This window comes from Thamnophis sirtalis, unplaced genomic scaffold, assembly GCF_051295495.1.
Source record: "Thamnophis sirtalis isolate CommonGarterSnake01/CBP01778 unplaced genomic scaffold, rThaSir2_p1.2 scaffold_1, whole genome shotgun sequence".
In the NCBI taxonomy this organism is placed as follows: domain Eukaryota; kingdom Metazoa; phylum Chordata; class Lepidosauria; order Squamata; family Natricidae; genus Thamnophis; species Thamnophis sirtalis.
In genome coordinates, this window is record NW_028261381.1 from 39,474,755 (window position 1) to 39,494,032 (window position 19,278).

The window sequence follows — 19,278 nt, forward strand, 5'->3', positions numbered from 1 at the left end:
TCCTTCACATCTGCTCTGGGAAATTAGGAGACTTCCTACAGCACATTAGCAGGATCCATTGGGAATAGAGCAAGAGAATAAGGAAGAGATCCCACCTTGTGTGCTACACTCTTGTGGTATAAATGCAAAATGTGATGCAGACAACTGTGCCACCACCCTAGGAAATAGTTTTGTTTCTTCAAACATATTTCTGTTCCTTTTGAGATAAAAATAATACTTCAGAAATGTTCATGAAGCACTTGAAAGAATTTAAATAAATACAATTCCAGATTCAAATGGTAGGAACAGGCTAGAAGTATACTGCTTTTGGGCTGTGTTTTTTATTAGCAAGCCTGATAATCTTGTATCCCAGATTACTAATAAATAAATCACTAGCTAAAGGGCACTCATCTTTCTAGGAAAGCCCTTTGCGTTCATTGGGTGTGTGTGTGGGTGGGTGGGGACAAACATGCATATACTGAAGGGAAGAGAGGTGGTTATTCATAGCTTGGTCTTGATCCAGAACATTTAAAGTAGTTCTTTTATCATAACAATGGGTGGAAGAAAGAAGGATCCAAGCAATACATGCTTGGCCATTAAATATCCACCCAGTTCAGATAAGTATTACCAAAACCCTTTTTTTCTAGGCAAAATGATCACGTTTCTTCTGCAGCAACCCAGGTAGGTCTGGAATAACACTTTCTTGAAACTATGGTGACTTGCAGCCAGCCAGTCAATATAATTGTGTTAGGCGTCTGACTCAGTGTAAAACAGATCTGTATCACTTTAGAGTTCCAACCAAAAATGTAAAATTAGCTTCTTACTAAAGTAAATGAGAGGGTTATTTTGGAAAGAAATGATGGGAGAATCCCCTACTACAGTTCAAAACTGATCCCAATAAAATCAAAAGAATTTGGAATCCATCCAGGGGATGTTTGAAATAAATCCAACTTTAAATTGGGTGGATTCCAGTTGCATTTCTATTATTGTAGAAACCTCATGTTTCAAGTCTTAGGGACTGCAAACATTCTCAGCAGCACTCAGATCTTTTAAGAAATATAGCTACTATAGTTCCTGATATTGCTGTTTTTTGTAAAATACATGCAGGGCATTCATCTGGAACCTGATATATGGATTCACAAAGAATGGACTGTAGAAACTCCATTCATTGTCACTGAAGTTTAGGAAAGAGAAGATGAAGGATAGATGTATTTTTTTTAAAAAAAGCTCTGAATAAGTCATCATAGGGCCGTGATGGCAAACCTATAGCACTTGTGCCAGAAGTGGCACACAGAGCCATCTAAATGGACACGCCACCCATTGCCCATTGCTCTTCTGGATTCCAGCGCACACATGCAGCCAACTGGTCTTTGCGTGTGCATGCCCACCAGAAACTGGAAGATCAGATGACCAGTGCGCATGCGCATGCTGGAAACCAAAAGCTCAGCTTCCCAGCATGCGCACTGGGGAACTGCTCTTCTGGTTTCTGGTGCTCTCCCGTGTGTACACGCGTGCTCCCGTTTTGGCATTCGGTGCCGAAAAGGTTTGCCAACATGGTCATGGGGCATCTACAATCCATCCAGCTGGTTCAAAATTTGGGTTAACCTAGGCAGGATTGAGAAGCAATCCAAAATCAGAACCCAAGTAAAGGATATTGGAAGAAATCAGAGAAGCAGAACAGCTTATTGTTAGGTTGAATTTATTTCGAATGAAAGCTTTCTTACACTACTTCCCACCCAGAATAACTTAAAGCTGGATATATCCAAATGCCTTAAGATCCAAGGACACTGTAATTCCTATGAAAATATTAAAATGTGCAAGGTAGTTTTCCCTAAGCAAGAAGCACCTACAAACTTAATGGTTTCTTGCTTGAGCTGCAGCAGTTGCAGAAAAGGAAGAGCTTAAGAAATGCATTTTTTTTTAGAATCCCAGCCAAAGACTATTTACTTCTAAGTAAAATTATAGCATTAAGATGGTAAATTAATGGTCATCTCTGGAATCCAAATTCTTTCCTGTTTAACTCTCACTGTGCTCCAGGATTTCTGTCTAATTAGGTTCTGTACAAAGGAATAATGTCTGATAAATAATTAATTTACTATGCTTCTGAATAGGAACTACAATATATCTTGTTGAAGGTATAATAGCCACTGAATTGCCACTGAATATCTCTAAATAGTAGTAAATTGCATTTACCTGTAAAGAAATATTGTAGCATAAAAACTGAGAAGAAAATCAGAATGATGGAAGTGTGAAGAAAATCATAAGCTTTTGTTGAACTGACCTTCACTTGTAATCATTGTATGATAACTGTTTAATTGTTCTTGAGTCAAGAAATAGCTTCGTGCAAATATACATATGTATACAAATATGCATGTTTAAATAATGTAAAATATGTTTATCAGCTTTGGAAGTTGGAAATAGAGTTGGAAATCCATTTATAGTTGGATAGGTTTCAATTAATAATAAACTGTGGGTCTACCCATATATTTAAGAAACATATTTAGGTTTTCTTTAAAAAAACATGTTCAGTAATTTAGGATAAGATGCACATTAATACATGAATCTTATTTATTTTTTTCTGTCAGTTTGTAGCCTTTTTAGAGCAGTCTTTGTGAGCGGAATAATAGTTGTGGATAGGAAAATGCTTCAACCATTTATCTTATTAATTTGATCCCTGCTTGGGCCTCTCCTTCCCCTACCTACGGATGAAAAGACTTAGCAAAATACCGGACCAAGTTAAAGCCTTAGAAAACAGAAAAGAGTGATATAGTCAAGTATACAATTCCTTTATTTGCAATTATTTCTCCATGCTAGCATCCATCCATTTTTCAATTATTAAACATATGCACAGTGGGAGACATATTTTGTGTGTGCCATTGAGTTAGTGTTGACTCCTTCAACTACCTGGAGAAATCACTGGAGTTTTCTTGAACAAAGTTTAGAGAAATGGTTTGCCCTTGCCTGCTTCCTAAGATGGAGAGAGACTGACTGGCCCAAAGGTCACCCAGCTGGCTTTTCACCTATGGTGAGATTACAGCTCACAGACTCCCAGTTTCCAGCTTAATGCCTTAACCACTACACCACCCTGGCTCTCTAAGAACATACTCTTGCATAGAATATATGATACAGCCCCAATAAGGATTCTTTAAACACTTACAGTAATCCAGCACATTTTACATGCATCCATAATTCACCCTGTTAACTTCAGAAGGAGGATGAGATGCAGCTTAGGAGGAGGAGGAGATGTAACTTAGGAGGATGTTAACTAGGAGGATGAGATGCAAACACATAAAAGATAAAGGTTCCCCTTGCACATATTTGCTAGTTGTTCCTGGCTCTAGGAGGCAGTGCTCATCTCTGTTTCAAAGCCAAAGAACCAGCGCTGTTCGAAGAGGTCTCCATGGCCACATGGCCAGCATGACTAAACACCAAAGGTGCACAGAATGCTGTTACTTTCCCACCAAAGGCGGTCCCTATTTTTCTACTTGCATTTTTACATGCGTTCAAACTGCTAGGTTGATAGAAGCTGGGACAAGAAATGGGAGCTCACTCCATCGCATGTCACGAGGGATTCGAACTGCCGAATTGCCGACCTTTCTGATCGACAAGCTCAGCATCTTAGCCGCTGAGCCACCACGTCCCATACGCATATGCATACACCAGGTAATAACATCCAAGTGTTCTTTTGAGTCTACTTTTCAGTTACAGAAATGGGAAGGTTGAATACTATAGAAGCCTGATATGGCCAAATCCCAGCCTTTAATATAAGGAGAGAGGGAAGAAAGAATATGAAACATAGAAATGTCATTTCTAATCTTAAATCGGAAGCTGATTTCTGATTCATTTTACTTTAAGTATGATCTTGTTCTTCAGTCCTTAGTTTCCAAAGACTAGCCAGGAAACACAACTATTCCTCTTTTTAAAAACTCTTTTAAAATGCCCTCTCACAAATCCTGGATGCATTGTCTTGAGCTTTGCAGTCAAACTGGACAATGGAACGACCACCTGTTAACTGCTAACAATGTGTCATTACCACTTCTCAGGCCTTTTTTAAAGCAATTTTGGCTCTGGCTGCTGATAATTCTGGCAATGATACTGGTGTGAACATTAAGGGCATGGAAAGCCAAAGGCAAAAAACTGACAACACAATTTGTGCTTTGACTACTAATAAGTAAGCAAATGCTAACATTTTTCCAATTCCACATAATTACTCCCTCTCGAGGGGCCAAAAGAAAATTCGAAATACATATTTTTAAGGCAACTCAAGCTACGCTGTATAAACATACACACAAAGCTGAAATCCATGCAAGTTCACAGTGGATTGTTCTTCCTTTTAAAAAAGAAAGTTTCAGCACGGCAGGGGCTCCTCACAACTTTTTTTGTGGTTCAAGTGCTGGGTTGTCTGCTAACTTTATCTCATTGGTGGGAACTTGATCTGTCTTCTAAATCATTACTGAAGAGATGTTAGAATTATGATGCCAAGAAGCATAAAAGACAACAACAAATGGTGAGACAGTTTAATGGCTTCCTGCCAGAAAAAATGGCAAAGAGGTAGGGGCCCATGGATTGGAGCTGTTCTCCATGAGCCACTTTTAAGTAGGGTTGAACAAAGGAGAGACAAATGTATCTTTAGCAAGACTGAAAAGGAGTCAGATTTACATCCTAATGTGAACACGTTAGATAAAATGTTGATTGCCAGAACAATAAATACATTCAATATTATTTACTCTTAAAATGCTGGGGTATTTGATACAGCCTCCATCAGCTGTCGAATTTGTCTCGTTTAGCTTCTCAACTAATTGAAGTATAGGTAGAGCTGGCTGAGTTAACCATCTTGCAGAAATGCATTGCATCTGAAAGCTGACACTAAGTGGCTAAGGAAAGCAGATGTTACCTTCTTCGTCTTTATGTTCATCTGCCCTCTTACAATGGCACCTTGCTAGGAACAACATGCTGAACAAAATACAGCAGAGTTGCTGCCAGAGTCAAGATGATCCTGAGCTACTCATTGCAGTTTCTCTTCTCCCATTTCCTTCCCTCTGTCTGCTTGACAGGACTCCACATAGGAGCTCATATACTTGACCTCTCTTAAAAAGTGTGAGGAATGCTGGCTTTTTGTATCTCAGTAAGTTCCCTAGGAGAAAATGTATATGCAGAATATCTGGTGGTATTATGGGATATGTAGCCCTGGAGGTGGATCGATGCATTGGCCATTTCCCATTTTCTTAATTCAGGTAACATTCTTATGATCTGCTCACCAATAAAGTTCATAGGGGACCTATATATTTGGTACAACATGGAATTCAAAATGCTGGCATTTCCTATAAAACCCTTTATGGAACAGATCCTCATTATCTTCACTAACTGGAGTCTGCTGATCTTATGAATTTTACCCAAGAGAATATGGTTGTGATTCTCTTGCATTGAATATTCAAGAGACTCTAGTCAAAGAATTGGGGTTTTTTTTTTTTTGAGGTTGTCTCAACACCAGTGAAATGTTCCTTCCTCCCCTACTTGATACTCTTTCAGAAGGAAATCAAGAGTATCTTCAATAAAGGAGAATATTTGTGGCTCGGGATTGAAATGAGGGGTCCTTAGTGCTCTCTGAGCTTGACTGTTTTCTTGCAGACATTTCATTACCCAAACTAGGTAACATCATTAGTGCTAGGGTATCTTTTTCACCAGCTTTATTGAGTTTAGATGGTTGGGTAGGATGGTGAAACACAACTGTTCAGTAGGTGTTTAAATTTATGTTGAGCTTACATTTATTTTATGGCTTTTTGTTGATTTTATGGTACATGTTTTTATTCTTTGTTTCTTACTCCTTCTTGTGAACTCCCCAGATTCTATGCTTAAGATGGCATTCAATGTTTGTGAAATAAATCAGCTGGATTTTTTTTTACATATTGATACAGAGATCATTATCTTGTAAACAATCAGCAATGTTTTCAAATACTTTCAAACTGTTTCTGCCATAACTTCACTTATATGTAAAGATCTATATCTTTAAGAATATAACAAAGGCTTTGCTGGATCAGGCCATACATCCATCATCCTGTTTTCCACAACTGCTAACTAAATCTCTCTAGAAAATCCAAGAAAAAGATAGGAAGGCAAGAGTGTTCCCCTGCTATTTAATGACATGTTGCATCTGAACCTGGGAGATGAAATATAGTCCTCCAAAATATTGCTAATTTTGTATGTATAACAATGTTATCACTGTTAGACTAAACAAGATTGGTGCCTTGTTTATTTTGGATTCAGTGCTGATGCATCAGGAATTCACAAATTGATGCATGCTCCCTAATGATGCATTAATGCTGCACCCAACATAATTGGCACCCAACACACATTGAATGCAAGCCATGAATTTTTAATCACTCCACCCTCCATAAATTCTTGGTCCCATTTCCTTTCTCCAAGAGCCGTCACAACTAAAGAATTTTTTTTGTGTGGGGGAACATTGGAGGGTCTTAAAGTCAAGATAGAACACTGTCTCTTACTAACAGGAGGTTATCTATAACTTTTCATTACCCCAAATAATTTTACTTACTTAAAGATTTTCTATTTTCTGTTTTTGGTTCCTTACTGTTGGCATGAATACTCAGTAATTCAGAACTAGAAGATCTCTGAATTTTGAGCTCATTGTTCTTTGATATGTAACTCTTCTCTTTAGGCTAGAAAGATAAAAATGATATAAAATATCCTGAGAAACATTTTGTGTAGATTAATGAAAGTAACAGAAATTTAGAAAACAAAACAAAGGGAAACAAAGCAACAAAAAGCAACTTTTGTACATGGTAAAAGAAAATTTCATCTAAAGACACCACTCTAGAAAGTGTTTCACACAGCGCTATTATAAACATGTAACTTAAAATCAGACATGAAAATATATCAGGTATTGGTATATTGCATACTTTTGTTTGAAAACATAGATCTTTTTTTTTAGGTTTAAGTGCATGGCATAAATGGAGCACAATTCAGTAATGTTACGTATTTGAAAAATCCATTTCCATAAACATATTGACTGCATGCTTAATTACCTTTCTCTGATTCCATCCTTTGAACTCATTGAAAAGGACCTTAATTTCAACTGAATTTTTAGTTATGCTTTTAACTAGGTAAGAAATTATTTTCATATTTTATTTATGTTAACTGATACCTGAATTTATTCTGGGTCTTACAGTTACAACTTCATTTATATTTATGTGCATATAAATGTATGAAACCTAGTGTACTTCTAATACTAGGCTTAGGAGAAGGCTATAAATGAATGTAATGAATTGATTAAATGTGTTTTAAGATTATTACATTGCAATTGGTTCTGTCTCTGTTAGGAAATGGGGGTAAAGAAGAACAAGAAATGAAATGTATATTGTGATTGAAAATTTTCCTTTTAGACACTGCAGTGTAAAAATGAAAAGGAAGCACATATGTTATGATGTCACAAATCACATTTCATCATTTGGGTATAATCTTGGTTAGCATTGGACGTCTATATGCTCATATGTGCTGTAGAATTAATTGAAAGTAAGAAGATTCGTAATTACAGTCCTTAGATAGACTATGTTATTTCATCACAACAAACCCGTGAAGGAATTTAAAATAAAAATATAAGATGAAAAAAATATTGTTAATTTTAGATTCATGTATGTATGAAGCCATAATAGTCTCTTTTACACATTTATGTTGTTTTAATCAGTATTAGAGAACAGAGATGTACTATTATGTTTCATATATTCATTAAAGAAAAGCAAATATATTACATCCCCTTTTTGGAAATCATTTTAGTGGATGTATTGGCAGCTTAAGCTGATAGACTATCAGACACTTAGTTCACAAAGCCTCATTCCCAGGTAAAAATATATGGAATTGCAAATTTAGTATGTTGTGTCAGTGGAGTATTCAAGCAACTGAACTTGTTAAATGTCAGATTGTTCTGCCAGCTTCCGATAGACTTCATTTAAAGTCTTGAAAAATTATCATCTTACAGCATGCTACAGCACTTTCATATTATAGAGCTTTACCATTTATATCCTATTCAATTGTTTATTGGGGTTTTTTTAAGCCTACGTTATACACTGAAACATATAACCACCAAGCCAGTCTGGACAAGATCTAATTAAACATACAAGAAGGGTGTTTCTTCTCACAAGCCAAAACAATACACATCCTCCCCAAAAGTTTTAGCATAATTAGGAGGGGTGAAATATGAAATTTATAATAGGGATGGTGAAAACCACCTAAGAAAAAAATGTAATCTGAAATTGGGTGGGGGAAGCAATTGTCAAAAAAACAGACCTGTCAGAGAATGAGAGAAGGAAGGAAGGAAGGAAGGAAGGAAGGAAGGAAGGAAGGAAGGAAGGAAGGAAGGAAGGAAGGAACAGCAATCAGATGTTTTCTATTCAATGAAATTAACAGGAAAATAATAGAGAAAAAATTCAACCATACTAATAGTCCTCTCGAACACTATATAGTATAAATGACATAATAAGAGAAAGTTAAATGGCATTTGTTAATAATTGTTTACCTTACAACATATTTAATCATCATAATTTCAAAAAAGATACCCCCATCTTTTTCAAAACCTATTCAAATTATAACTTAGTTCAGAAGCATTTTTAAATAGCAGATGCATGTAGGTATTTTTCTTGATTCGAAGGAAACAAGGGAGATGCATTTTTAACTTGACTTGCTGCAAAATCATATGAACCCCTTACATTATTGCAAAATTAATAAAAGCAAAATCTAAAATAAATGCATACCAATCTGTCAATTGTGTTTTTGATAGCACGGAACCAGTCAAATATGATGAAGTCAATATCTGATTGAAGAAGGACCTCATTTCCTGAAACTGTTGTGACCTTACAATGAGAAAAATGACATATCAGTAAACCGTTTGCTACATCATTTTATTTCAGTGCAATTCATCTCAGAAACTCTTCTGTAAATAAAAATTAAAATCAGCAAAAAAGCTGGTTCTGTTATTTCAAACTATTAAGTATTTCACAACAAAAGCTACTATGACATTTCTTTACTTAAAATTCAGCAAATGTATGCATAAATAAAAAAAATCAATATAAGGCAAATTCAATTTTTTTAAAGTGTTTGCTCCAGGACAGCTTGCATGATTGGCAGATTATGTCAGTCCATACTGATCTGGGCAGCTGGTCTGCTTGATACTATTTGCTCAAATAACATTTTAGAACAAGCTGCCTTTGAGATTGGTGTGGCACTGATTTTCATCTAAAACATTTCTAGGAAAAATGGAATATTCTATCTTAGGCTTGTCCTAGAAATTTAAAACGAAGCTTAAAATGAACATGGATGATGGTCTGAATTTCTTATGCTGAATGTTTATATTTGTTTTCCTAATTCCTTCATTGTAGTGAAGTTTCATATGACGAATAATGAAGTACATTTATGAAGTACATAATGAAGTACTATTAAAAAGACTCACAACATTTAGTACTAAAATTTAAGTAGGAATATGACTTATACCAAGCATATTCCTACTCATCACAGGAGACAAATGCTTAAAATACTGGTAGTATCCCACCAACTTTTTACATTGCCCAAAGTATTTTAATTAGTAGAATGTGGAGGATTTTGACTGGCCTTCTTTTATGACTTCTCAAGAGATCCTCTACAACAGAGTTGGCAGGCCAGAGTGACACAGTAGACAGAAAAGTTCTGTTGCACAAAATATTTGTGCAAAATCGGACTATGCTCTTAACTAGAAATGATCTCAAATCCAACTCTCACATAAAGAAAGAGCAGAAAATAGTGGACAGACTTAAATAGTAACAAAAGCAAATATTTGAATACTTGTCATCACAGAAGAACATTCAAATACTAGCAGAACATCAAAATGACCAGAATGCAGTGCCAGTGAATATTGTATATAGCAAATTTTGGAGGCGAACTCATTGTGGGGAACAGTTAGTGACTTTAAAGAAACAAAAAAGATTTGGATAAAACTGACAGAATTAATCTGACCAAATTTATTCACACATTATTATGAGATAGCAGGTTTTGTTTGTATATATATAGAGAATAAGCCAGGCTAATCTTTTGTAGCAGATACAATAAAGAATCTCATTGTTCCTTAAAGAATACGAAAACTTGGGATTGATGTCAGAACATGATTGCCTCAGCATGTGGATGACTATACAAAGATGTAAAATCCTCACACAAATATTTTGCTCATATTTATTTCTGCTTGACAATTTGGCAGGAGCATCTCCATTTTTAATAAGAAATATATTCTATTTATTTCATGTATAACAACACACAAATATTATATATTAGGAATATAGATTTGTCAAACATACATTGAGTTCTGTTAACAACATATAATTAAAATAAATATTAACAATCAATCCTATTTTCTACCTAGATGAGTTGAATATCATCAGTGTTATTTGAATGACAACTTGTTTATTCAAATACATAGGAAAAGCTAACAAAATATAAATACATATGTTCCCTCATTTGATCTTTCAGTTGGTGCGTTTCCCCCCTCAAGTGGTATTATAAGTAAAAGATGTATTAATATCACATTAAAAACTCATGTATCAATCTTAACATGCTTCCACATCAAATAAAAATGAACTATTGGATGGCATAACTTTTGATTCCTCCCTAATATCTTCCATCTATAACTTAGGTTCTTAACATGTTCCTATGGACTTGTGGCTTTTCAGGCAATTTTCGACAATTAACATAGATATACAGTACACATACCTAATATTCCTAGCAGAAAATTTTGCCCTATTCTACTCAGTTATGCCAACTTCCAAAATAACTACATAAATCTTAAAAGCAGCTATTGATTAAGACAGGTGTTCACGTACACTGTGTATTTTAAACTAGAGGAAAGTGGGTGTTAGTCACATCATTTTAAAATGCCACTATATTTAATGAACTTGAGAAATGCACATATAATAAGCATTTAATTCTTGTTTGGGACTGTGATTCTGGAAGATAAATATATATTTTTAAGGGTATGGAACCATTTACATGAGTTTTCTGGGCTCACCAGTAATGCAAAGGTAACTAGCTGATGGGTCATATCTCTCACACTTCAAGTTTACATATTTCCATTTTGGGCGACTTTCAAATATTTAATGCAGCACTATCACTATAATCATGGAGAGAGGAGGGGGAGGGAGGGAGAGAGAGAGGGATACATGAATTAGGCTAAATGCAATGGTCAGTCCAGTCTAGTTTGTATCTTCCAGTGCAACTTCATGTAAATTATTAATATAAATTTTGGAGTTTTGAAAGTAAAAACAAAACATAATTAGTGAGTTTATTTTGAAGCCTTAAGAGAGATGTAACTTAGTTCACTCTTCCATTGATTAAATTCAAGCTTTATTAAAATACAAGTATTTCAGTATTGCATAAAAATATGTATACTTATGATATGTAAAAAAAAGCTACTTCAGTGCTAACAAGCAAAGCAACATTCATTTTGAAAGTGTTTGTTTTAATGTGTTGTTTGTAATCATTGTATATAATTGGTGATGTATGACTATATCAGCAAAAGTAGATCACAGAACAGGGAAAAGTTAATTCATTTAAAATACTGTCTGTATCTCAAACAAGTCCGTTTCTCATAATCTTCAGAGTTACTAGACGGTTTCAAGAAGACTGCTACTGCTCTCTACAGTTTAAATGCATCCACTTCTTAATTACTCTCAGCAACTGACTTTCTTTTTCTCCATCTCTGACATTTGGAGATAAGTGCTACCAAAAATTTGACTTTGATTCAGTTAAAGTGCAGTTTTTATAGGCCCTTCTATATATTTCCTATTTAGATGCACTGATAGAAAACAATAGCTGAAATAATAGTTTAAATCATATTTACGTTACTAACAATATCATTTTAAGACCTTTGGAAAGAGTTCAGAAAGAAATTATGTCAGATTTTGCCCGAAGAATCTACAGTCACAGCCCAAAATAATGTGGTGTTTTTTTTTGTTTTTTTTTAAAAAAACCTCTTCATATTAAGGCAAGTTTGAACATCTTTCTTATCAAGCACCAATAAGAAAACTTAGGGACGAGAGATGTCCGAATGGAAATTTGCAAATGTGTCCAGGAAAAGCAGATTTTTTAAATATTTTGTTTGCACTCTTTTTGATTTAATAGCTTTAAAAATACCTCCACATTCTTGCATTCCAGCATTTCCAAGCATACATTCTAATATAAAGTCATAATGAATTAAGATATTTCAACAGAAGACTTTATATAAGGGATAAGGGACAAGACAGTCTTCTTTCGGCATCCATTCAAACGGGGGATTTTGAGTGAAGATTCCTTTACCCTCCATTACTGATTCTCTATGCCAATTTGAGGTCCAAATAAATGAAATTTACCAAATCCTATATTTCTTCTCCCCCCCCCCCTTTCTGAAAAGCTCTTGAAATCTTGGCAAGAAGAGCACGGATATATTTCTTATTTGTGAATCAGTTACATGAAGTTGTGTCATCTATTCACAAACTGATATGAAATATTTGATACGTATTGGCAAACTTGATTCATGACACTGCCTCAGTTCGGATTAGTGGTTTTCTCAGTGGTATCTCTTTATTATATTCTGTCTCTTTTTATTTTAAATATGCCAAAAAAGAGAGAAAGGATTGAGGCACGGGAGAAAAGCATGTACTCTTACATGTAACATTTTGAAACTAATCAGTGATCTTTTTCAGTGGACTTTCTTGATTGTTCCAACATTTCTTTTGCTTCTTCAATGGAGATTAAAAATATATTTTACCTTTATCCTCTCAGAGTATACCTCTGTCATTTTTCAAGGCAGCTGGACACACTTCTAGACAGACCATTGGTCTGCAGTTCTCGTCTCATTTAATATTTTAAAAAATATCCATAAGATTCTTATGTCTGAGACAAGCATTTTGATCAATAGCACTCTGGCTTTCCTTGCAATTTAAAAATAAATAAATTAAACTAATCTCAATAAAATTAAGTGAAGCATAGAGTCAGGGGAGAAGAAAGAAATTGTGGTTTCTATGGTTGCAATGTTAGATGCCCAGGTACTAGTTCTCTTCTTCCTTCCTTTCTTCTCTGTTTCATCTCATGAAAAGAGAGTTAAAAAAAAAGCTCATCGCAGGATAAATTTTAATTCATTTTTTGACCATAGAAACGTATCTACTTACAGTACTATTGTATTGGGTTTTTTTCCATACTAAATACGTCTGTTGAAAAATTCACAAGTAGGATATGAAAAACAATAGGTGTATCCATCATTACATATTAGGAGCACTTTTCCTTTTAGAAATTATTTGGTGGGGAAATATGAGACAGTCTAACTATTATTCTGTCCCAGAATCTATGACAAGAATCTCATTGGAAAAAATGCTGTTATATTTTCTCTCCACATGCTGCAGAGAATCATTCTTTCTAATATTTACTGGGTGAATTTCTTCCTTGTCAAACTGAGAACTTATGAAGTTTAACTCAAGGAAAAGTTTTATTTATTTATTTGCATATTGTATTATGATATAATCTCCTACTGTTGCTGCTGTGGCTGGGTTGCAAAAATTCAGAAGACTATTAGATAATGGCACAAATTATTTTAATTGTATTGTTGTCATCTAGTAATAATTAGAATTTGTGCATTCCAAATTGTTAGTTTAATTATTCTTGTTTTAAAATTAGTCTCAAGATATGAAATTATTCATATAGTTGAAAAACGAATTCATGCAAAAATAATTCCAACAAAATTTGGAGAATAAAAATGGGTTCTGATTAAAATAGTTTCAATTTGCATAGTCAATCAAGTTGGTTTCAAGACTTCTTATTCCTTAATTAATTCGGTTTGAATTACATTTCAATTAAATTAAAAGACACACAGGGATTTGGCATTTTTTGAAAACATGTCAGAAGTGTATGTATTGTTGGGAGCAGTATGCATTCTATTCAACCTCAATAAATCCATGTCTTAATCATGTTTACATTAAATAAATATACAGAGGATGGGAAGAAAGATATACAAAACACGGACATATACACACAATAATGAAGTTAGTTCTCATTTTCTGGATGCATAATTAAAGTGAATCAGGTAAATGTCAACTCCAATGTCTCTACCCAATTTCATCATCTGATCTAGTTTATCCGATGAATTATGCTAAATTAAAGGTGTTTATGACAACCATACCAATTACATTTTTAAGGAGAATGTCTCTTATGACAACCTTGCTTTGGTAACCTCCAATAATTCCTTCTGAGAAGTCCAACCTAGCTGACATTTAAAAAAAAAAACACAGCTAAAATATCAGCGTGAGGAAAAACATCCTTAACTTGAGTTTTCAAAGCAGAGGGGGGGGGGGAGGCTGATAGTTAAAACATTTTGTGAGAATGTATCTGCCTTGTATCCCCCAAAGTTACTAGATGTTAAGTAAATATATGCTCATTGTCAAAAGAAAAAAAATGTTGCTTTGGCAACTTTCTTATTAAAATGCATTTGTAACCCCCATCTGTCAAGAAAGTTTTGAAAAGTTTGTTTACTTTGGATAGCAGCCCTATCCTGAGTTACCCCAGCAAACAATGATAACAGTCTTCAGAAGTTGTGTGAAGAACAAGCCACTAGGGATCCATTTTTGTTTTAATTGGCACACACAAACACTTTTCTGGTCTGTCAAGAAGATCAAGCTAATATGCATGGAGGGTGTTATATTCTCAGCTTTTGGGAGTACTAAGGCTCCCTTTATTTAAGTAATTTAAATGATAGACTGCAAAAACTTTGCAAGTCAGAAAAACCGATTTTATATTTTCAGGCGAAATGACTGCTTTAAAGAAGAGACAATGTTGTATATATATAAAGATGTTGAACCTTGCGTTGTAATTAACCTGCTTCTTACAGTTCTTTGTTGTTGTTTCTTCACTTTTTTTAAAAAAAAAGCATCCCAAAGTCTGCTGAATAAAAAAATCTAAAACCACAAATATTGCTATCAATTTTGAAACTTTTTTCTACTTTTCTTTTAAAAAGGACATTTATATAACCAGAAATTTATTGAATACACTTTCTACCAGTGGTGGGTTTTGGATCCTGTCACAACTGGTACACTGTGATGGGGCTGGGCATTCTTGTCGGGCACGTGTGCTGCACACGTGTGTACATGCCACCGCCCTGTGACACCTAGCTACTCGGCGAAGGTCGTGCAGGCGGCGCACACTGTGGCCCGTTTGCATAAAAAGCAGTAAGGAACGTGGGCGGGTGGAGGGGCCAAATGAGCCACTGTTCTGGTACGATGGCCACTGCTTCCAGCTACCACCGGTACTCCCGTACTGGGGTGTACCTCCTGGAACTCACCACTGCTTTCTACCACTGCCATGTATTCAGTAGAACCATCATTCAAAAGAAGCCTACCTTTGAAAACAATGGTGTTAGAGAAGCAAGCATATTACTTTAGGAAAAAAAGGGTATTACAGGTTGAACTGATTGATACACAATGACTCTAGGTCAAACTAAAAAAAAAATGTTTCCTCAATTGAAAGTATACATGATCAGTATTCATGTTCATATAACAAGATCATAATACAATTAGGTAATAGAATTTGGCTTCAAATGAAAATCAGTATGTTTTAAATACTCCCTGTGTATATCCAAAATATTCTTTCTTACGTGGAAAATACAAGAGACACTGTTACATTGCATAAGGTGAAATCCTAAATAGACATGCATTGACATTACCTGGACAATCATCCCAGAATAGAAAATGTATTTTCTGTTAACTACCCTGTGATAGACACAAGCAGAATAAAAATCTGTTAAAACTGTTGTTGGTCAAAAAGTTTGATACATTTTGCATTAAATCAATATTATTAAAAATCATGGTGTGGTCAAAAGTATATATTATTTCCAATTGTCCCTAAATACTGTATTAGCATAAGAAAAAAAATCAATCTTGAATAGTTATATTCAGCTAAGCAGGAAAATCACAGAATCATTACACCAAGATTCTGATTTTGAAACCTGTTGAAATGCTTAACACATTTATAGAGATTTCAAGTAAGTATTTTGACCCCAAGAGGAAAAAATATGATTGCACTAATGCTGGTTATTTTATGGGTTATTTCTTCTTCTTCATCATCATCATCATCATCATCATCATCATCATCATCATCGGGGTTTTTTTTTATGGATTCCTCATTAAAATAACCTGAACTGAAGAAGTTTCTTGGACAAGAAGTGAAATGTTTTCAAAAGTTGCTTTTTGTAAAGCACTTTATAGATAGTTTTTATTGTATGATATTTTGTTGTTATTAACTGCCCGGAGTCATCTGAATTGTCAACATACTATTTCTGCTAAACAAACAAACAAATAATCAAACTAACCTCATGCAGATGATAGAAAAAGCAAACTATATATGCAAAAGGAAGAGGCAAAAAAGAGGAGAACAAAGAAAATATGAAAGGTTATCCTCAAGAAATATGATCAACATGGAGGATTTTATTTCATTTTGATAATTATGAACATCAGTTCTACAGTTTGCCTAATGATTCAGATTTATTACATTGACAACAAATATTGTATTTACACACTGCCTTCTCTGTTTCTCTCTCATTCTCCCCTCTTGTTTTATTTGTTTTTAAAAAAAAACCATGATTTGTTCAACATAATTGTCTACAATCAATTTACTAATCAACATATAAGCCTGGATATGAAATCTGCATTTTGGAGGGAAAATATCACAGAAGCAGCTAGGTTCTACTGTTAGGTTAGGTTCAAGTGGAATAAAGACATTGAACCCAGTTTAAAAAGTCACCCCATTTCTAAATGCCAGAGCAGAGATGTTTATTAGAGAGCAGAAGACATTTCTGTCAATGTTGAATGAAGTAGACAACCCCTCTGTCTGGACACAAAGACAGAGTACTTTCACAATTCTGTGAAATGAATCAGTCCGATGTTGTTCAGATACTATTTGTAAACAATACAACTACATATAAAACTGTTTTAACTAATTAGTTAATACTCCATCAACCAAAAAGGGAAACTTGTAGTTTTTCTTTTCAACCAAAATCATAAAAGTTTATCAGATGTTTACATATTGATTTGATGTGAGTCACACAGATTAAAAACCAATGACAAATCCAATGTGTGCATAGAATTGTGTGTGAAGTAGAAGAGCAGAAGGAGCTGGAGAGATGGAGTTAAACACGTCATCAGTTTGGAGTCATTGCATTGCATAAGCACTCCAAGACCAACTCCTCATGAATTCCATTGATCCTTATCTGGGGCCAAATAGTGTTGAACTTTAGCTGATCAGATTCTGTGTACTGGCTTGAATACATCTTCTATGCTGCACCCTGTGAATGGTCCAGATTCTTTGTGTTTGACACTGAATATGTATATATTATTTTCTCAAAATCAGATGTTTATGAAGAGTCATATGGCTAAAATAAGTACAGCAGCTTGAATACCCTTCAGCTAAACTTGCTAAATGTTAATCCAGGTAAGAATGAAAAACAGGACATCTGTTTATCCTGACTTGTAATTCTAATACAGCTAACAAATAAATAGAGCTGCCAAAAGTTGACATTAAAATGTTAGGATTGGGAACTGAAGCTTGAGAGAAATAATCTGTGAAAGGCAATGAAATGAAATCCAGAATAGGTTTTCAAGGTGGTACCAAAAGAAAAAGCCTATAAAACTTGTATCCAGCAAACAATACTGTCCTATAAAAAAAATAACTGGCATTAACAATGGCTTTTTGGCAAAATGAAATAGAAACAGTACAACTCTTGGCAAATGGCTAGCAACCATATGAAGCAAAAATGTCTTTTTATTGTGAGGTCTCACAAACATTTTAGAATCTGCTACACTATTTTCAGCTGAAAAGCAATTCAGGCCAACACAAAGATGATGAAATGAAAATGAGCAAGCATTTGAAATCACTACATTATTTCATCTGCAATGATATCACACATAAACTGTGATGGGGGAAGGCAATAAGTATGATTTGATGTAGAGGTTATCTGCATTGATAGAACTTGAGCGAAAATGTAATATATTCAAACTGGGATACTTCAACACAAGGATGGGAAATTGTTGGTTTGAAAGCAGGTCCAAATTCTTATTATTTCACCATATAGTGAAGATATTGTGTAGGATCTCTGAACTCCAGAGCTGGTTTGAACTGACTGAGAATGTATTTATTTCCATTATGCTTGTTTCTTCATAAACAATCCTAGAACAATACATGGCGGATTAACAATGCAAATCTATTTCTGGCTCAGAAACCACTATTTTTCTAAACAAAAAAAATGGTTAAGAAAGGATATATGTAAAAGTTGTTGCAAGTTTGTGCTGTGCACAAAATCATTCATATGTGAAAAAGGCACACAAAATGCTTACTTTTCAACTTGTTGCAATTTAACTTCCGAACAGACATGGAACTGGGATGAATTTCCTAGGACAGAAAATGTTTGTAAAATTGGCAGATTTTTTTCCATGTTTATTAAGAGTGGCAGTAAAGAGAATTGTTTGCATCCATGTGCATCTGGAAAAGAGTAACTGGGTGGGAGCAAATGAAGAAATGCACATTGTGAAGTCATGACACAAGACCACCCTTTGGGGCTATGCATAATAACACTGCATAATTAAATGGCAGTTTGTTCTCTGACACCACAATGCACCTTTCATCATTTTGACAAAAACTCCAGATTCTGATGAACACTTTTGATTACCCCATGGATTGTCCTAGACTACCTCAAAATTAAAAACATAAACATAAACCCAGATGTTACATCATTTGCTTTCTCTTCGATAGAAGTGAACAAGTTAGATTGGTTTGGTTTGATGTTCTTGGCTGAGCAGAAGAGGAAGAAAAGATTGTGATCTATGTGACACAACCTCCCTCCACTTTTGCAGATGTGAAGGGTACCATTTTTCATACAAATGATACATTTCAGAAACCAATTATGCACATTTCAGGTATCCTACTTTGGAAGGTGTTTTAAATCATAGCTTTATTACCACTTTGGTTTCCTTTGCATGGCCAAGTAATCATCTGGTTGACCAAGAAACTGGGACTGTACATCGTGTTCCAACTGTGACAGTACAATTTAGTACTCTAAACTATGGGATTATGGCTACATTCAGAACCCTAATTTAATCCCAGTTTGTTTCAATGTTGTGCACATGCTAATTAGGCAAAAAAGATATCTATTTAGAGTAGAGTAGAATAGAATAGAATAGAATAGAATAGAATAGAATAGTAGAGTTGGAGGTGACCTTGGAAATCTTCTAGTCCAACCTCTTCTTTAGATAT

At 34.7% G+C, this 19,278-nt stretch overlaps 1 protein-coding gene across 1 annotated transcript in view; it reads right to left on the reverse strand.

Annotated features, from left to right (window-relative positions):
* Positions 1-19,278, reverse strand: part of ARHGAP15 (Rho GTPase activating protein 15) — a 464,603-nt gene that overhangs the window by 206,054 nt on the left and 239,271 nt on the right. The window contains exons 7-8 of the mRNA XM_087711786.1: positions 8,745-8,843; positions 6,533-6,656 (exon numbers count right to left, since the gene is read on the reverse strand). Coding sequence (XP_087567912.1) covers positions 6,533-6,656; positions 8,745-8,843 — 223 coding nt within the window. The remainder of the gene's footprint in view (positions 1-6,532; positions 6,657-8,744; positions 8,844-19,278) is intronic.